Source organism: Cavenderia fasciculata (assembly GCF_000203815.1).
Source record: "Cavenderia fasciculata unplaced genomic scaffold Scf_EUAJFUG02HR96I-5, whole genome shotgun sequence".
NCBI lineage: Eukaryota > Evosea > Eumycetozoa > Acytosteliales > Cavenderiaceae > Cavenderia > Cavenderia fasciculata.
In genome coordinates, this window is record NW_004457624.1 from 3,389,209 (window position 1) to 3,408,800 (window position 19,592).

Genomic DNA, 19,592 nt, shown 5'->3' on the forward strand with positions numbered 1-19,592 from the left:
TTTATATAATTATTATTATTATTATTTGTTATTTGTTGTTATCCCATTTATATTATACATTGTTTTTGATTTGTGTTTCTAATAACCATAAGGTATTACAATTGAAATGTTGTCTCCACTAGCTCCCCAATTATTACGATTTACAAGATATATTCCCATCCATGTCATAAATATAGTACTATATACAAAGAATCCAATTAATGAGTATTTTAAATCTAAAATAGAAACAAAAAATATAAAGTTTAGTAATCATATCATATGTTTTTGCTTTCTTTTTGCTTTTGTACTTACACCAAAATACATCGGTTGATAATTGTTTTCTATGAGGAAAGAAGAATAGTATATTGATAAGCCATACCCAAGGTAAAAAGAAGAACCCTATTATCCATAACTTCTTTGCTATATTCCTCATCTTGTCATCATTTAATTTATCATCTTCATCAACTAACATGATTGTTGTTGTTGTTGTTGTTGTTGTTGTTGTTGTTGTTGTTGTTGTATAGTAGTTTCTTGATTGTTATTATAGTATTGTATAAATGATTAAATAACTGTATGTATATAATGTTTGTGTGTATAATATATACAAATGATTAAAAAATGAATAAGTTAGTAGATTAAAAATTTGATTTTAATGTCGACAAAATATACATATATTTACAATATTAAGAGATACATATGTATATCTCATCTCTCTCTCTATCAACTAACAATGCAATCATATAATAATAATAATAATAATAGACAACAACAACCAATGGCAACATCACCTCAACAACAGCAACAACAACAGAATATGATATACCAACAACAACAAATGATGTCTAAACCATCAGCAATGGCAACATCACCTCAACAACAGCAACAACAACAACAACAACAACAATTACAACAACAACAACAACAACAACAACAACAAGAATTATTAAATTTACAATCAAATCTATTTGAATGTAGTTTACATGGTATATTGTCAACACCTGTTACAACGTTTGTTCAACGTGTAAAAGGAATGATGCGAGGTGAACAACCAATCTTTTACAAGGAAACTATATATAAATCGACTGTTCATTCATCGGGACCATCATGGGCAGAAGGTTCGATCATGCCATCAGAGATACACATTCGAACCTTTAAAAATAGTACCCATGCACGTTATGTTGGTGCTCCTCTCTACAAGGACAAAATCAATGCAATGATTAAAAATGTTGTTGATATTACGGTCACCAATAAATTTGTTGGTTTAATTGAAACTTTAGGTTACAAGTAAGTAGAAATCATAGAAACTATATAAAAGAGAAATAGAGGAATACCAACCAAAAAGTTATATTCTTTTTTTTGTTTGTTTTATATAGAAAAGATTATGAATATTGGGTAGAAGGAGATTGTTATAGTACACACTATTTATCATTATATTTGGTGACACACAAGAGAGCAATGCCAGATGGAAGAATTGGAGAGATTGGAACGAAATCGAAAATGGTTGAATTACAATGTTTGGCAGGTGAAGAAGGTTTTGATCAAGCCGCTCATTATTTAAATGCCTATGCTGAATATCTTTATCCATACGTTGAATTAATTAAATTTGATCATAGAAATTTAATTCATGATAGATAAAATAGAAATAAGTATATAAATGTAAATAATATAAATGTATTTATTAATTAACTTAATTAAGATGTTGATGATAAGTAGATTTTGATTTTGAATGTGCACCACTATAATTTGAATATTGGGAATTGTATGAATTGGATGATTGTCTTGTACTATCTTGATCATCTCTTTTTGATTTTTCCAGCATTTCTATTGTTGGTTTAGTCTTGGTAACAGTAGCAGTAGAAGGAAACATAATTCTAATCTTTTCTCTTTCTTTTGTTTCTCTTTCCAATCTTTCTTTTCTCATTTCTTCAATTGTCTTTTTTTTTCCATTTGTTGTTGTTGTTGTTGTTGTTGTTGTTGTTGTTGTTGTTGTTGTTGTTGTTGAAGTTGTTTTAGATTGATTATTATTATTATTATTATTGTTAGTTGATTTGCCAAGAGATTTGTTTATAAATGTTAAAGGATCCTCTTGTTTTTGTAACCATTTTTCACTCTTTTCTTTTTTAGCCTTTTCTTTTTCAACAATCGTAGTTGTTGAAGTAGAAGAAGAGGTAGTATTTGTATTTGTTGTATTGTTTGTTGATTTCTTTTCATACCAAGGTTTATTTGATGATAATTCATATGATCCATGTCCTAATCTAAATGAATTATCATTATTATTATTATTACTACTATTATTACTTTTTGAAGTAGAATCACTGCCTCGAGTTGGAGGGGTCAGAGTCGGAGAAGGATTAATTAAATCAACAAATAAATTGATATGTTGAGTTTCTTCCTTTTCTTTTACTTGTTTGACTTGTTCATCTTCTACATCTTCTTCTTCATCTTGTTCTTCTTCATGATCTAGTTTCTTTTTCTTTTTTAAAAGTATTTCTAATCTTCTTTCTTGATCTACATCTAGTTGTCTCTTTCTTTCAAGTTGATCTTTTCTTGCGAGTTGTTCTTGATCTCTTTCAACTCGAGATTTATTCTTTGCACTCCATACATTCCAACTTTTATGTGGTAATAAATTCATTCATTCAATAGTTAATCTCTATCTCTATTACAGAGGTAAAGTATTGAATGAAATTGACATAAAGTGTGCTGCTGGTGTGACTGACCGATTTTTTAGGGTTTTTTGTTAAGTATCTACCTTTCTGGGCAGTCGATTCTAAATAGAAAACTATATAATAGCAATGAACTCTCTTCAATCAATCATTCAAACCAACCAAACAATCAAACAATCAAACAAATAATAATAACCTTAACCCCTAACCCTAGCCAACCACCAACAAATAATTATAATAATTAATAATAATGAATCCATTACAAAATATTTCATTCAAGTTGTCATTAAAGGATCTCTGTCGCCTATCAATGTTAATGATCATCGTCTAGTCAAAGTTCCTGCTGCTGCTGCTGCTTCAAAGTCCAAAAATACTACTATGTTCAAATTAGTTGATTCCTTGCCAGTATTTCAAATTCTAAACTTTTGGGTTATCCATTATCTCTTGTAAACTAATAACAAATAAACAAATAACAAATAACAAATAACAAATAAATACTATATACTCTTTTTCAGTGAAGGTGCTCCTGTAGCTGAAAAAAAAAAAAAAAGATCTTGGCATCTCACACAGATGAAACCAAGTGCAAAAAAAATTGATTTTTTGTTTTTTTTTGTTCCTCTTTTTTTTTTTTTTTTTTTTTTTGTGCAGTGCGGGCAGCTTCATTGGGTTTTATAATAACCATCTAACAACCATCAGCAGATAAAAGAAGAAGATAGTTGTAGTAGTAATAGTATAGTAGTAACAACGCGAGTCTATATCTATCTATAATATCTATCTATTTGTAACATTAGTTCATATCAATCAATCAATTATTTTTATATCTATCTATCTTATCTTATCTTATCATATCTCTTTATTTGTAATATACTATATTAGTTTTTTATTTTTTTAAATTTTCAACAACATGGCAACAACATCATTAATGCCAGATGTCAATGAAAGAGTTGATATATTGGAGACGTTTCCATTTCAAGATGATCAATCTTTGATTGAGGAGATTCCAAGCACGATTGGATACATTCCATACAATAGTTCACACTTTGTAGATCGTGGAGCCTTTGAAAGTAAATGGGCCGAAGAGACTGTAGCAATGGAAAAGATGGACGATTTGTTGCGTCAAGGAGAGACCTTTATCAACATGGTCTACACGTATCGTAGTTGCTCCAAGGCATTGCCACAAGTCAAGACATCGGAACAAGCCAACAAACAACAAATCTACGAAGGTACCTTTGAAGTGTTGGAGCCGGAAATTAAAAAACTCAAGGATCTCATGTACTTTCAACGTGACACTATCAAGATCTTTTGTGACTATATCAAGAAATTGGCTTCAACCTATGACAAGAAAAAGGAAACTATCACTGTATCTGAATCTCTTGTCACTTATCTTGTTAAATTATTAGATCTATTTGCTTTATTGGATGCTTTAAAAAATGTTAAAGCTTGTTTAAATAATGATTTTTCTTTTTTCAAAAGGTAAAACAAATAGAAAAAGATTTATAAATATAAATATATTAACTCTTTTCTTTTTTCTTTTTTTTTCTATTTCTTTTTTTAATTTTCTTTTTTTAGGGCAAGTGGATTTTTAAGAAAACAAATGACAGGAGCAGAAGATCAAACACAAGAGAATCATACATTATATTTATTTTTGGCACACCAAAATTCCATTACAACTTCGTTGAAACAAGAGTTGCATAATATTGACAAGTTTGAAGAAGTGTTGCCAGTACTTGTCAATCAATGTGCCGACTTTATGGAAAAGGAAAAGTATATCTTGCCATCGGAAAAGCATTGTTATCTCCGTGTCATGCCATACGTATTGTATTTGATCGACGAGAATGACTCCAAGCACAACATTTTCAAAAACAAGAACCTCAATTTGTCTCGTTATGCCAAAATCTTTAGAAAGAATCCTGTAGTTCCATTGTATGGTGATATGCAAATTACTTTGGAAGCTCTTGTCAAACGTTCACCTCATTTTGATGAAAAGGCTTGGGGTACTTCAACTTTGGACAGTAAAGTCGCTCAAGAATATGAAATTATCAATTACTTGGACTCTACCAAATCGCTTTACCATGAATATGTAGCACGTTTTGCCAATATGATAAATGATGTTAAAGCAGCCAAGACTCGTGCACCCAAAGATCCATTACCAATGCCAGAGACTGATGTCAAAGCTATCGTATTACTTGGCCTTAGAATCCTTTCCGATTGGTCATCACGTGTATTACAACAAAGTGCATGGAAGTATTCAAAACCAAACAATGATGCTGCCATTCCAGCCCAATTTGACTATGAACGTGTAGTCAAATACAACTATTCGGCTGACGAACGTGTCGCGTTGATTCAGTTTATCGCCATGATCAAGGGTCTCGGTTCCTTGATGGTCAAACACGAATCTGTCCTCGAACCAATCATTAAACGTTCTATTCACGGTGAACTCCAACAATTTATTCAAAATCAATTGCGTGACACTATCAAGAGTTTTGCCAAAAAGGAAAAGAAAAAGGATCATATCAAAATTGAATTGGCTCAACTCAAAACGATTGCAGCAGATTGGCTTGGTGGATCAGAACCAGTTGAAAATGCAAATTCAAAGAAAAAGGATGAAGAAAAGTTACAAATTCCAATAAGAGCTGTTCCTCCTAGTACTACTCAGTTGGACTTAATTCTTACTATTATTTCATCATTGATGAATAAGAAAAAGGAATTTTCATCAACACAATTTGCAGAATTGGAAACTTTCCATAATCATGCCTACTTTTATCGTTATCTACTCAACTTGTCGGCAACTGTCAATCAAATTACTGATCTTGCAGATCTTTGGTATAGAGAGTTTTATCTTGAATTGAATAATCGTGTTCAATTCCCAATTGAAACTTCTCTACCATGGATTCTAACAGATCATATTTTGGAAAGTGATGATCCATCCTTGATGGAATATATTTTCTATCCATTGGGTCTTTACAATGATACGGCACATCGTGCATTGCAATCATTAAATCAAAGATTTTTATATGATGAAATTGAAGCAGAATTGAATCTCTGTTTTGATCAATTATTATATAAATTGTCTGGAAAGATTTTTGCTCATTTTAAAACTCAAGCTTGTTCCTTGTTGCTCGACAAGAATTATAAAGCACAATTGGAATTGGTTCATTTTGCTGGTAAATTTAATGTACCAAAATCAAGATTCGATGTAGTACTTAGACAAAAACATATTACTCTGTTGGGTAGATCAATTGATTTGACTGCATTGTTGGCACAACGTCAAAACAATTTTGTACGTCAAAATATAGATTATGCAATTTCTCGTTATGAAGCTTCAGATTTGACATCGGTCATTGAATTGGAAACTCAACTCAATTCAATTCGTTTGACCTATAAATTGTTGTCGGAATTTTTCACATTGGATCCATTTGAAAGTATGATGAATGAAGTAAATGAAAGTACATCACTTATTTCATATCATGGTCGTATTGCATTCCATACCATTTTCGAATTAATGACAGATTTGGCACCAAACTATACATTCAACTCGATTACTCAACGTTTTATCAAGGCTCCCTATCTTTTCACTGAAGATATTCAACGTGAAAATATGCCAAAAACCAATCCAGTCTATTTGTTTGGTAACAAACATCTCAATGCTGCCTATGCCAATTCAGCAGAACTTTATAAACATTTTGTTGGAGCTCCTCATATTCATTCATTACTCAGGGTCGTTGGTAAAAAGAATTTACCATTGATCATTTTTGAATGTCTAAGAAATATGGAAGTAAAGATTGTATCTGTTCTGACACCCTATGTTAGAGAATTAATTTCATCTGGTATGCCAGCATCACAAAAACTACCAATCTATGATTATGGTACAGAAGGTTGTTATGGTTATTTCCAACTTAAATTGCGTGACATTTATACCTATCCCGACTTGCGTCCTCAAGTCATTCAATGTTTTAGAGAATTGGGCAATTCAATCATCTTTATGAACCTGCTCGATCAACAAATGGTTCAAAGTGAATGTTCATCATTTATTCAAGCCGCTCCATTTTTGGGTGTCACACCAGACACTTGGTATTCAGACAATACAGGTACCGATCCAACCACTCAATCTCCACTCTATGCTCAACTCGCCAAACTCGCTCAAATCTTGGAATCCAAACCAGAAGTGACCAAAGCCCCAGAGTATTTCAAGGAAATTGTCAACAATGCATGGCGTGCCGACAAGTTTTACCGTCCAACTGGTGCCAACCCATCCATCTTTAAGAATGTCCTCCAACGTATTACACAGATCCTCAACTCTGTACGTGCTGAATGGTCAGGTCTCACTCCAGACAATGGTGTCATCAACATTGATACTAGTACCGAGTTTTACCGTCTTTGGTCTGCTCTTCAATTTGTCACTTGTTGGCCACTCACCAATGAAAATGACAAGTCTTATCACGAACTCTTTGGTGATGGTTTCATGTGGGCCGGTTGTACTATCATTCATTTCCTAGGTCAACAAAATCGTTTTGAATTGTTTGATTTTTGTTATCACATTTTAAACGTTGAAGATGCTGCTGCAGTTCGTTCTGATAAACCTGCTCTTAAAAACTTTTTCAAAACGGCATCGTTTATGAAAGATATGAATAGTCAAATCTTTTCAATTCTCAATGCCTATTGTCCTCCTCCATCTCCTTCCAATATGATCCTATCCCCTCCTGCAACTGAACAAGCTGAACAATTTATTATTACTACTACTGAAGTTACTAATCGTGAAGTTGATGATAATAGTAATAGTAATAGTAATGTAAACGTCGTAAATAATGGCAATAATAATAATAATAGTATGCCACCACCACCACCACCACCACCAATGATTGATGATATGCCACTTCCTCCACCATTTGGTATGCCACCTCCTCCTCCTCCAATGTAACAACAACAAAATAGATAAAGAAAAAACAAAAAAAATAATAATCATTCACAAATCATAAAAAAAAAAAAATTCCAAAATAAATCATCAATGATGAAGATCTCTTTTTTTTTCATTCATATTAAAACTTTATAGAGATAGAGAGAGAGAGATGGAAGAAGAAGAAGAAGATATTAATATTTATATATGTCCATTAAATATTAATATAGATAATACTATAAATGAATATTTAAATAATAGATTAATATTTGAATGTTGTTTAAAAGCTACTTCTACTTTATCTCTAAGAATATGGTCAAATGAATCAATAGAAAGATTATCATTACTATTGGTTTGTAAGAAATGGTATTTTACAATCATTTCAAATGTTAGACAATTGACAATGGTAGATGGTAACTTTTTTGCATTGTCTAATCGTTTACATCAATTTGGTCAATTGGAACGTTTAGAATTGGTTGTTCCTAATCATCCCAAATCAATCATTACATTTATTTCACAAATCTTTACAAATCAAAAGAAGAATGTATCATCTCTATCATCTATTGATTTATCAATGTCATCTATTACTAGTAAACATTTATCTATACTTTATAAATCATTTCTTGATAAATTTCAAATTGATCATGAAAGTGATAGTGATGATGATGAAAATGAAAGTGATGAATCAATGATTGATAGTAGTGGTGATGATGATGATAAAGATCATAGAGCAAATAAAAGATTCTCAAGATTTGAAAAACAATTAAAAAATTCAAAATCTAGAATCATACCAAATATATCTGATCAAGATCAATTTCATCTTGATGAATTCAATCTTTCAAGTAACAAATTGGATAATCAAGGTATATCTTATCTTGTTACTTTATTAAATGGTTTTATTAAAATTAAAAATTTAATTTTAGAAAGTATGAAAAAAAAAAAAAGAAAAAAAAGAAATAATAATATTAACTTTTTTAATCTTTTTTTTTTTAGGTTGTGAATCATTAGATGGATTAGAATTTATTGGTCCATTATTACAAGATAATTTATCAATTAAAAGTTTAAATTGGAAATTGTAAATAACAAATAATACTTTTTTTTTTTTTCTTTTTTATTAATTTTCTTTTTATTTTTACTTTTTTTAGATAATAAAACAGAATATAATTCAATTATAACATTATCAAATGGATTAAGAAAAAATTCAATATTATCTCATTTATCATTAAAAGGATGTGATATTGAAGGTTGGGGTGCATTGAGTTTGGGTGATACAATGGCTATAAACAAGACTTTGACTCATTTGGATATATCTGATAATTTATTTGGTAGTGGAGGATTTACAAATTTGGCTTTAAAATTAAATGGTAATGATTCATTGATTCATTTAAATGCATCTGGAAATCATATAGAATCAATTGGGTTTTCTCAAATATTTAATACTCTATCAATGAATAATACATTGACCTATTTGGATTTATCAAGAAATCAAATGAATACCACAAATGAAATTGGCAATAGTCTTGTGGAATCGATTGCAAATAATATGGGTCTGGAAACTTTGTTGCTTTCGGAATGTTCAATCAATAATGATCATTTTATTCAATTGTCTTTGGCCATTTCAAATAACAAATGTTTAAAAAAATTGGATTTATCAAGTAAGTAGAGAGAGAAAAATATTAAAAAAACAAAAAAAAAAAAAAAAAAGTATTTATTTATTTTTATTTTATTTATTTTATAGGGAATATGATAAATAATATTAAAAGTTTGATTTTAATATTAATTAAAAATTCAACATTGAAAAGTTTAAATTTGGCTAGAATGATGGTATCGATACCAGAACAACATTTACAAGTGTTGTTTTATTATTTGACAAGAGTTGCAATGCCAAGGGATGTTATGGCTGCTGCTGCTGGGGATTGGTTGGATGATGGTGGTAGTAGTATGTCGGTGGATATGGTGGTTCATCGTTTGGAACATGTTAATTTGATGCCAAAGGCGGCATTGTCTGGTTCTTGTGTGAGGAGGTTGAATCAAATAGTGGCGCTTTCTAAACTTTGCTTTTTACAATTAAAGTTTTAAAATCAAAAATAGCAAAGATAAAAGATATAAAAGATTTATTTAATTTATATAAATAGAACAATTTAAATTGACATTAATAGACAGATAATTTACCAATTTTTTTTTTCATTGTGGTGGTTATTATGTCAATCGTTATTAGGCCATTGCCTCTCTTTTCTTGTTGGACAGTTACATCTCACCAAAAGATTTCTTTTACTTTAATTTATTAATTTACAAGTTTAAAAAGTAGATATTAATGATAACGATTTCTTTTTACCATTAAAACAGCTTGTTCCAAGGTTATTTCTTTTTGATCGATTCTATTCAAGAGGGATCTGGCAAATCTGACAAACTCTAAACGTTCAAGTTCTTCCTTGGCAACCTTGATTTGTAATTCTTCATTGTCTTTGAGCCAATCTTCATAGTACTTGGGGTGAATGCGGTTTGGTTTTGCTTGGAAGCATTCTTGACAATAGATCATAAAGTAGAATTTCAACTTGCTCCAATTGCCATCTCCAAAGGTGAAATCTTCTGGGTTTTTGTAGGCCGCTCTATTGTTGGTAGACTGGGTTCGGCTATCAATCAATACAGTGTTTTCGAGTGTATAAGAGGTTAAAACATCTAATCTCTCTGGTGAAAGGGATGATGGGTGATCACGTATTGATTGTTCCCTTGGAGGGACACCTAGAATGGCACGGGTATACCAACTACGACCACCTTGGAAAAAGTACAAGAGCACCATGAAATTGTAGTTAATTTCATACTTTCCAAACAATCTTCTACCAACAGCCTTGTTTCTAGTGTTACACTTGGCAGAGTGGAGGACAAATTTGATGGCCTCTCCTATGGCGTGGCTATGGAAAAGGGTGTCCAGTTTGCCATTGGTCAGCTTTGATCCAAACAAGAAATTCTCGATAAGCACAGCTGGGTCAGGAAATCTCCACTTGGAACGGGTATTGACCTCGAGGCAAGTGATACGAGTGTTGGGTTTGGTGTAGGTTATAGAGTCGTTGATTCGGTCGAGGCTGAGCTTAAAGTTGGTCTTTGTGAACAAACGCAATGGTACCTTGAGGATGGAGCATAGTTTGTATTGGGCTTGGATCATATTATTCACATGTTTCTCTTTCAGATCAAAACGACCAAACTTGGTTGACTTTTGCAAAAGGTGTCTCTTGAATGCTTCACGTAGTAATAGCTTCACAGCACCACGACCTTGTTTAACTATGGGTGTCTTCTTGACAGTCTTGGCAGTGGCACTGGCAACAGTTAATCGATTCACCTTTTTCTTTACAACCAGAGTCTTTTTAATACTTTCTTTATTATTCTTTTTGTCTAGAATAACTTTTACTTGTCTAAAAAAAATAAAATAAATAAAAAAAGATTTGTGTTGGATATTCTATCAACTAATTAAATCTAATCTATTCTTTTTTTTTTTTTAAAGATCAAACTTACTCTTGACATTTAGTACATCTATATTTACTAGAACCAAATCTAGAGGGTTCTCTAGTGTAGCACATTCCACAAGAAGGGTTGTCAAGAATTGCGTTACCATATCCAATTACGGAGTAGTTTAGTTGACATAATTACTACTATTATTATTTTATTAACCAAGAAGATTGAAGAAGAAGAAGCTAGAGGATGAAGAAAATAATGAAATTTGATGAGAGAGCATGGTTGTTATATGGGTTTCTATTAGGACCGACTGACTGGATTTTATTCAACTTCATCAAAGGATGAGGTCTGAGTAAGAATCGGTCAGTCGGTCGAGGAGCTTGAAAAAAAAAAAAATATCTTGCCCTTTTTTGCAATGGAAAAAAGAAAACAAAAACTAATGGATAAGAATCGTTCAGTCGGTCTAGTTTTGCATTGATTTGATTGATTTCTTCATAATAGTACTATCTCTCTCATCAGTTTGTTCTGCTATCAACAATCACTTATCAGGGCACTCATTTTCAAGAGTAACTAAAAACATTAAAATTAATTTTTGTTTTATTTTTTTTTTGAAAAACAAATTGTATGCGGTCGACTTTTTATTTTCGATCATTGTTTTTATTTTTTTAGTTATTATTATCTTTTGCCAATACACAAATTGTTCAATAGCAGAGAGAAGGATGCATACAATACCAAACTAGTTCATAGTTCTTTATAATCATTGTAAGTGTTTAAATGAAAAGATACTTGTACTTTATAAACAATGTTTAGTTTTATCGAAACTAATTATAATTCTTTCCCCTATATATTTATATATTTAACAATCATAGATATTGAACAGCATTTGTTGATGCTCACATTGTTGGTGATCGTAATATTCACCACCACTACCACCTTGTCTATTGGTCAAGTAAAGTTCATAGATCTCGTAGGACTCTCCTCCCTCTAGTCTAAATGTCTAGTGTTGGACACACTCTTGAACTTGGTGCCTCCCAAGCGTCATAGACATTTCTCATTCTCGTAGGATACTCTCAGGATCAATCTATTGGTAAAATGTCTCACCCTATGTAGAGTTGGACACACATTCTTGAACCTGGTGCCACCCAAGCGTCCATTCTTATTGTTTCTCTTGCTCTGGCTGTCATCTTGCCCTTCAACAAACGATGGCCCTTGTGCCTGTGGTCTAGGAGAGGATCATCACTGGAGTGCTTGGCCGTCGGTAGAGCAGTTGCACTGGCAACAAAAGGGCTGGTCTGGGAGGGGGCTTGCTTGGCCGTCGGTAGAGCAGTTGCACTGGCAACAAAAGGGCTGGTCTGGGAGAGGATCGAACTCTCGACCTTTGCATTCCATACTGTGATATAAGTACAACACTCTACCGGCTGAGTTACAAGACCTGATATGAGGAGAAAACGGACCCATTTTGGCCGTTTTTTATTTTTTTGCCCAAAATGGCCTGAGATACAGTTGTCTCTGTGATATAAGTACAACTCTCTACCGGCTGAGTTACAAGACCTGATATGAGGAGAAAACGGTACCTTTTTGCCGTTTTTTTCTTACAAATCCCACCTTTATCCTTGCCATTAATCACCTTTTCATCAACCAACATTTAAAATCCAAGGAAAAGTTAGAATAAAATAATAAACAAGTGAAACCAAATACCTATGTACTTTGGAATGGATACATAGTCGAACAAATCGAAAAATGGTGAATTTAATTACCGTAATGTTTGTTATTTAGGTCGATTTGTGTATCAATCTCTGAATCAGACAGTCAAAATCAATTGGCTCAACCAATCACCAACCAGAGCCAACTGTAATTGACAATTGCATCCAAATATCTTATGATTTGCGATTAACACTCTATCTTGTTTGAGATTTGAAATGAATGGTCATTGATCGTATTGTTTGAGTTGGATCGTGGCGGACAGTGACGAATTCAATCCAAAAAATTTAATCTAGAAAAGAAGATAGTTGATTCCGACAAAGTGATTGGATTTCTAGTTGTTGAGTGAGAGTTGATAATCGTGTATTCTATTCATTTTGCTCTTTTTAAAAAATACATACAAGTATCATAATTTGCAATTTGATTCCAAATCCCTTTTCGAAAAAAGCTAACCTATCATCTAGGATTTATGAGACCAAAACTCGAGCTTTTTTCGTTTTTCAGTTGTTTCCTAATTGGGGTTGGTGGTTCCTAAAGAGAGGATAAAATACCACAACCACCAACTCCAATTATGCTGTGAGATATAATTGTTGTAGATCAAGATCATCTTCCATCCAATAAACTAGACAGCTACTCTCCCAGATACATCAAATTTAGAGAGAAATCAATTAAAAATAATGCATACAGAGAGGATAAAATAAAAATTCCAAAAAGAGGAAAGGCGTCCAATTGTTGGTGTCAACATTCGTCATGCACGGTTGGACAAAAAAAAAAGAAAAAACGACTCATATTAAAGCTAGATGATTCAACCCCTGTTCCTAGCTTTTGTCGCTTATTCATGAATACTAATGATACCTCTGGCAAACAAGAAACCTAGTTCACTCGATAGCCAACGCAGAGTAGAACCAGAATATAACAAAAAGATTTAAATTGGAGATTAATAAAAGTGATCTAATTTTCTATATACATTCGCAATGAATGAAATGAATATGACCAATTGATGTTCATTCTTTTACAAACCTGTCAAACATGTTGCAAGAAATGAGAGGATTTCTTAACCGACTCTTTGACAGAGTTTAACGAATCTCCAAAAGAGATCTTTACTCAAAACAAATTAATTTTATTTTTTTTCATTTAATAACTATCTCTAAACTTTTTAAATTAAAACCAAATAGACCATAATAACTCGATTGTCCAACGACTGAGTTCCGTTCCAGATTTGTAAAAAAAAAAAATGATTATGAAAAATCTGGCGCCTGGAAAAAAATTCAAATATAAACAATTAGAAGGGTTCTACCCTTTACCTCTCAAGCGAGGTGTTGACTATATAACCAAGTCCTATACTTATCCTTACAATCATTAATTTATCCAAAAATATCTGAATTTTTCCACAAAAAAGTTCCAAGAAAAAAAGGATAGATTTCTTTTTAAAGCTTCAAATTAGATCATTGTTTGTGGATCACTTTACAAAATGACAGAAGATATTAAACCATCATACACATTAGAACAAGTATCAAAGCACAATACTATTGACGATTGTTGGATTGTCATTGACGGTAAAGTGTACGATTGCACCAAGTTTGCCGATGATCACCCAGGAGGAGCAGAGACCATTGTCGATGTAGCAGGACAAGACGCTACCAATGATTTTGTAGATACTGGTCACTCTGAAAAGGCTGTAGAAATGTTAAAAGATCTATACATTGGTGAATGTTCAGATTCTATAGGATTGGTGATTTCATCTTTATAGGATTTACTAAATCTTTATATAGAATCTAAACATTCACCAATGTATAGATCTTTTAACATTTCTACAGCCATTTCAGAGTGACCAGAATCTACAAAATCATTGGTAGCGTCACTTAAGTCGTTGAGTGCCAAAGAGTCAACATTACCCGAACACTTGGTACCTACCCACCATGACAATGGATCGTGTGGACCGTGACGAATTCAATCCAAAGAGTTTAATCTAGAAAAGAAGAGTAAGAATCGATAGTTGTTTCTAGAGTTTATAATCGTGTTGTCTATTCATTCATTGCTCTTTTTAAAAAAATACACACCATCTAGCATAACATAATTGACAATTTGATTCCAAATCCCATTTCTTATTCATGATTGATAACAAATACAACCCACTGTTTTGGAACAAATGAATGATCATTTCTCTAGAGGTTGTCTACCATAGGGTGAGTTTGTTGTTGTTTTCTTTACAAGACATTATTGTTGTTAGTAGTCTTGTTCATATTAGTGATCTAATTTTCTATCGTTAAAACGCATACGCAATGAATGAAATGGATATGACCAATTGTTGTTCACTCTTTTACAAACCAGTCAAACATGTTGCAAGAAATGAGAGGATTACTTTAACCAATCCAAAAGAGAAATCTTTACTTTTGATCGGTCAAAAGCATTCACCGATTAGTTCAAGTCTTTTTGACCACCATCATTATAAATAAAATGTACAATAACTAACTAATTTAAAAGATATATAGTTTGGTTGAACATTGGCAGTAATTGAAGTATTTGTGAGAATTTGATCATCGACAAATGAAGATGATATCTTGCTTGAAAGACTAGAGATTTCTCTGTTGCTGGTAAACAATATGTATCTTTGATAACAAAACATCGATTTTTGATTGAAGGTATTAGAATAAAACAAGAGATATCTGGATTGAAATAAGTCAGTCCCATCTTCTTTTTGGACACTTGAGTTACAAATCAATCCACTTGATCCAAACTATGAAAAGATCAAGAGACACATTTGTCAATTTATATGGCAAGCTTCCTCACCTATTATGTGAGAAAGGTCACCGATTCATCTAACCAACCAGAACATGTGAACCAATGTTGTAATCATTTTTTACACAGAGGTTGACGAATCTGGTCACAAAGCATTCATCGTATAGGTACGAGACATGGAAAAAGAGGATGTCTTGATGCTACGTCCAAATACATCTCTTTTCCGTCCCCGCTCTGGTCTCATCAATCAAAACCCAAAGCTTTCAGCAATCAATAGACTGTTCAAGAGTGCAATCACCGATACGGGGCTAATGACCACTTGATAGTCTAATTGACTTGGAGGAAACCCAATCTTAAGCAACAATAGAGTGTCGAGATGGTACTTTACCTTTTTGTTCAGTTTGTAGCACTTGGCCTGTCTATATGGAGTGACTCCACCTCACGTCTCTACCTCGTGGAAATGGATGATCAAGAAATGTCTCAAAAGATTATCAATAAATTATTAAATTAAAAACTAAACAATGAATATATAAATTGAATAACTAATCAATTCAGACTATCATGATAAATCGTGATAATGATCCAGTAAAAGATTCAAATAAAAAAACAGCATTATTATTTTGAGAGTCACTTTTGCTTTACATTTTAAATGTTCCAGCTCTACTTGAGTATAAATTAAGGAGAGAAAAGGATACGACACCCTCTATACATTGACTACAGTCATATTGGATCTTGTGACTGATCGCTGTTTCCAACTGCCCAGTAGAGAATGAAGGTATTGATTCAACCAGTTACTCTAGTTGGTCTGCTGTGGCTCGAGTTGGATCCTTTTCGACAATTTCTTTGAGGTTGGCCACCATTTGTTATTAAATATTCGGCACTCTTGAAAACTTGTTGGGTTTGATAGAGTGATGTAGGTCACTGGCAGTTCGCAACCACAAATTTTGAATGTGAATATTACAATAATATCATCACTGTTGGACTCGTCCAAGTCTTTGAGTTGGCCTTGGTCAAAGTCTACGTTTGGATTCACAAGAAGGAAGGCATCCGATATTGCCTTGATGGTGGTTTGTCTTGCCGTCATTTTTAAGCATCGCGACACTTAAAATCCTGGAATGGAAACTCTTCAAGGCGATACTCTTGAGTGTGGTCTGTAACACCACATGTACAAGGAAGAGTGATGTGTGACTTTGAAGTAAAGTGTCTAGAGAGACCGACCAGCGATTGGTTGATTTTGGTTTGGATGACGATCTTGTTTCAAACAAGTTGTTTGGGACGGTGTGACGAAAGCAACCGAGATATCTTTGTATGGTTGTACAAACCTGTTGGTAGCCATTCTCCGAGTGCTTGCTATTGTTGGACAATGTTTGTGGAATTGTGGTAATAGAAAAATAAAATAAAATAAAATAAAAAAAATAAATTTTAATTATTGGTTAATAAAAAAGAATGAGGAGATTATAATTATGATTATTATTTAGGGTAAAAAAAAAAAATACAATACCTATCGAAGAGGATTCGGACTGGTTGAACAAATGAAAAGAATTTAAATTGTTTGGTAACCTTTTCATTAAAGCAAGGAAAAGTAATCATCGTTTGGTATGACATTTTATCCATTATCTCGTTGATGATGTTTTGGAGTTGATCTTTTTGTTTAATATTTAACTCCTCTGTATACATGGAATATAATTCAAAGAGGAAATCAATCGCTCTTTTGCACATACCTGATGCGCCTTGATAGAATGATGGTTTTTGTAATGCACTATATATATGAAAAAGGTAAAAGAAAGAAACATTAATATAACGACGAAAAGGGGGAATAATTAAATTAACAACTCATTCTTCTTCTTCCTCTTTTTTTTTTAAATAATTAAATATTATTGATTGTTATTACTATTTGTTTGTTTAAAAAAAAAATATGATGATGAAATGAAAAAATAAATATTCAAATGATAAAATACTCTTGTCCTCTACTCTAATCAATTTATTAATAATAAAAAAATAAATTGTCGTGGGGGAGAAACTATATAGCAAATATATATTGTCCAAAATAATATTTGCTTGCTAGATCATTGTATTCTCCCCCACGACATATTAGAACCAACAACAAATTAGTTGGTCAATTAATAAAATAGAAAAACACAAAACATCTAACCAAAAAAGAGTAGAGATGAACAACTAATACAAAAATGATCTCAAGCAAATATTAATTGGGACAAATATTTTTTATAAATACTATAGTAACCATTAAGATCATTATCATTGATCAATCTCTCTCTCTCTTTACAGTATGGTTGTGCGTGCGAGTGTGGATGTGTATAGATCACAATAGTGTATACATACAATTTGATGGTAATAACACGATTAAAGAATAACATCCTAGGACTCATTGACGCCAGTCTGCCACCTCTACACTATAGAGTCTTGAGTATCTCAAAATTTAGCTATCTATTTGATTACATTGCAGGTACACAAAGTGTTAATAAATGTAATATATATTATATAGACTATAATGTTTTCTTTTGTTTTTATTGTATATATACCTTCTTGTATATGGTTTTAACACCACGTTTAAAATTGCCTCAGGTCATTTGTAAGTGCAGCCACGTGGCTTTTCTATCATAGCGGAAGAACCCTCGGGGTTGTATTGGTTGTGACTATAATGTTAAAGTAAACTCGAAGGATGATATCTTGGCAATTGCGGTGGTGAATGTTGAATAAACAATGATGATCGAAAGATGTGGGGTCAAAATTAAAAAAAAAAAAAACTAAAAAAAGAAAAGAAAAGAATTGTAAAAAGACCTGGTGATTGCATCAGTCCGATGTTAATATATTCAGTATCCTTCTGATAAATGTGGTTGCCATTATTATTTCATTTGGAATAAGTTACGAGGTATTGCAGGTGGTGGTTTGGTCCCAAAAAAACAAATCTTTTTGGAATTTTTTAGTGATCCAGTTTTGTTGGAAACCAACCAAACCTAGTTCATTCGATAGCCAACGCCGTCGAGTTGAACCAGAATACAACAAAAAGATTTGAAAGTATCGGAAACACGGCAAAAAAGTGTGGACCTGACGAGCAGGCAAAAAAAAAAAAAAAACTGGATCGGATTTTTTAAAATCAATATTTTAGTGATCCAGTTTTGTTGGAAACCAATCAAACCTAGTCCATTCGATAGCCAACGACGAGTAGAACCAGAATACAACAAAATGATTTGAATGTATTGTAATGAGAATGGACCTTTTTACAAAATCCCAATTCTCACGCACCTACAAACAAGCAACAGCTCTCATCATTCATTATTATTACATTTTATATAACACTATACAATCTATAAGACTAACCATAGTTTATATAAGGTAACTAAATAATAAAGATTATTACATTTTATATAACACTATACAATCTATAAGACTAACCATAGTTTATATAAGATCTTGATTATTACTATCCTATTACTATCTATATCGTAGTATAAGAAGGAATGAAGGAAGGCGTGGTACGCTGCATGCCTTTGGTGTCACTGCGAGAGTGTCAGAGAACAAGGTTCACCCTGCATTCCGAAAATACATAAAATATGAAAAACACAAATAAATAGAAGTCGCGACGAGCTTGGTGGATCATTCTTGTTTCCCCAATTCGTGTAGCTAGTTATAATTGTATATCTATCGTGTAGAGTCTTGTTCAGTCTAGTTTATTGTATCTTGTCAGTTATCTAGTTATCTTGTTTATCATCATTGTCATTATTAGCAGTAGATATTATATACACCATACACAATATTACATTGGTAGCTTTTGTCTATCGGTCAATTGCTCGTTCATTCATCACATCATCGTTTCCTTTTTATATATAGTTGTTTATTGTTGTCATTGTCATGTCAGGTTTCTCAGCAGAACAGAAAGAGTCACTCCAAAAGGAGTTTGTTGCACTACAGTCGGTCATGAGTGCAACACAACAAGCTAAGTTCGATGAGCTACACGCTGTTATTAACCGTCTCGTTGCCCAAGCCTCAGCACCTTCACCGGTTATAGCACCAGCGCCTGTTCCTGGTAAGCGTCTCAAATTAGGTGCTCCTCCTCCGTTCAACGGTGATGCCTCTTCCATGCGCCAATGGATCGCTGCCGTCGAAAACCAGTTCAACTATTACAAAACGCCGAACGACGAGAGGAT

General features: G+C 32.6%; 12 protein-coding genes and 1 non-coding gene across 13 annotated transcripts; 6 read left to right on the forward strand and 7 right to left on the reverse strand.

Moving 5' to 3' along the window:
* Positions 1–78: 78 nt before the first annotated feature.
* On the reverse strand, positions 79–451 carry psenen (gamma-secretase subunit; the record flags this gene model as incomplete). The annotated part of the gene is made up of 2 exons (XM_004366045.1): positions 79–215; positions 292–451. The coding sequence occupies 2 exons, from the start codon at positions 449–451 to the stop codon at positions 79–81; spliced, it is 297 nt and encodes a 98-aa protein (XP_004366102.1).
* Positions 452–597: 146 nt separating this feature from the next.
* On the forward strand, positions 598–1,614 carry med18 (putative mediator complex subunit 18; the record flags this gene model as incomplete). The annotated part of the gene is made up of 3 exons (XM_004366046.1): positions 598–605; positions 742–1,263; positions 1,353–1,614. 3 exons carry the CDS (start codon positions 598–600, stop codon positions 1,612–1,614), a joined length of 792 nt encoding a protein of 263 aa, XP_004366103.1.
* Positions 1,615–1,666: 52 nt separating this feature from the next.
* On the reverse strand, positions 1,667–2,611 carry DFA_12361 (uncharacterized protein; the record flags this gene model as incomplete). The annotated part of the gene is made up of 1 exon (XM_004366047.1): positions 1,667–2,611. The coding sequence occupies one exon, from the start codon at positions 2,609–2,611 to the stop codon at positions 1,667–1,669; it is 945 nt and encodes a 314-aa protein (XP_004366104.1).
* A 935-nt stretch (positions 2,612–3,546) lies between these two features.
* On the forward strand, positions 3,547–9,615 carry pirA (component of SCAR regulatory complex; the record flags this gene model as incomplete). The annotated part of the gene is made up of 6 exons (XM_004366048.1): positions 3,547–4,115; positions 4,212–7,556; positions 7,693–8,462; positions 8,530–8,595; positions 8,682–9,191; positions 9,275–9,615. 6 exons carry the CDS (start codon positions 3,547–3,549, stop codon positions 9,613–9,615), a joined length of 5,601 nt encoding a protein of 1,866 aa, XP_004366105.1.
* A 232-nt stretch (positions 9,616–9,847) lies between these two features.
* Positions 9,848–11,111, reverse strand: DFA_12363 (uncharacterized protein; the record flags this gene model as incomplete). Its single annotated transcript, XM_004366049.1, has 2 exons — positions 9,848–10,946; positions 11,047–11,111. The coding sequence occupies 2 exons, from the start codon at positions 11,109–11,111 to the stop codon at positions 9,848–9,850; spliced, it is 1,164 nt and encodes a 387-aa protein (XP_004366106.1).
* Positions 11,112–11,225: 114 nt separating this feature from the next.
* On the reverse strand, positions 11,226–13,695 carry DFA_12364 (uncharacterized protein; the record flags this gene model as incomplete). Its single annotated transcript, XM_004366050.1, has 4 exons — positions 11,226–11,365; positions 11,788–11,826; positions 11,884–11,975; positions 13,655–13,695. 4 exons carry the CDS (start codon positions 13,693–13,695, stop codon positions 11,226–11,228), a joined length of 312 nt encoding a protein of 103 aa, XP_004366107.1.
* On the reverse strand, positions 12,335–12,419 carry DFA_12365. The gene is given in 2 exon segments: positions 12,335–12,371; positions 12,382–12,419. It is a non-coding gene; the product is annotated as a tRNA-Ile (tRNA).
* A 463-nt stretch (positions 13,696–14,158) lies between the features above and the next one.
* On the forward strand, positions 14,159–14,437 carry cyb5B (cytochrome b5 B; the record flags this gene model as incomplete). The annotated part of the gene is made up of 1 exon (XM_004366051.1): positions 14,159–14,437. The coding sequence occupies one exon, from the start codon at positions 14,159–14,161 to the stop codon at positions 14,435–14,437; it is 279 nt and encodes a 92-aa protein (XP_004366108.1).
* A 541-nt stretch (positions 14,438–14,978) lies between these two features.
* On the forward strand, positions 14,979–15,143 carry DFA_12367 (uncharacterized protein; the record flags this gene model as incomplete). Its single annotated transcript, XM_004366052.1, has 1 exon — positions 14,979–15,143. One exon carries the CDS (start codon positions 14,979–14,981, stop codon positions 15,141–15,143), a length of 165 nt encoding a protein of 54 aa, XP_004366109.1.
* A 317-nt stretch (positions 15,144–15,460) lies between these two features.
* On the forward strand, positions 15,461–15,937 carry DFA_12368 (uncharacterized protein; the record flags this gene model as incomplete). Its single annotated transcript, XM_004366053.1, has 2 exons — positions 15,461–15,536; positions 15,834–15,937. 2 exons carry the CDS (start codon positions 15,461–15,463, stop codon positions 15,935–15,937), a joined length of 180 nt encoding a protein of 59 aa, XP_004366110.1.
* Positions 15,938–16,064: 127 nt separating this feature from the next.
* DFA_12369 (uncharacterized protein) lies at positions 16,065–16,510 on the reverse strand (the record flags this gene model as incomplete). The annotated part of the gene is made up of 2 exons (XM_004366054.1): positions 16,065–16,089; positions 16,263–16,510. 2 exons carry the CDS (start codon positions 16,508–16,510, stop codon positions 16,065–16,067), a joined length of 273 nt encoding a protein of 90 aa, XP_004366111.1.
* A 120-nt stretch (positions 16,511–16,630) lies between these two features.
* DFA_12370 (uncharacterized protein) lies at positions 16,631–17,680 on the reverse strand (the record flags this gene model as incomplete). Its single annotated transcript, XM_004366055.1, has 4 exons — positions 16,631–16,776; positions 16,923–17,185; positions 17,567–17,601; positions 17,660–17,680. 4 exons carry the CDS (start codon positions 17,678–17,680, stop codon positions 16,631–16,633), a joined length of 465 nt encoding a protein of 154 aa, XP_004366112.1.
* Positions 17,681–17,772: 92 nt separating this feature from the next.
* On the forward strand, positions 17,773–18,405 carry DFA_12371 (uncharacterized protein; the record flags this gene model as incomplete). The annotated part of the gene is made up of 3 exons (XM_004366056.1): positions 17,773–17,901; positions 17,930–17,956; positions 18,262–18,405. The coding sequence occupies 3 exons, from the start codon at positions 17,773–17,775 to the stop codon at positions 18,403–18,405; spliced, it is 300 nt and encodes a 99-aa protein (XP_004366113.1).
* Positions 18,406–19,592: the final 1,187 nt, after the last annotated feature.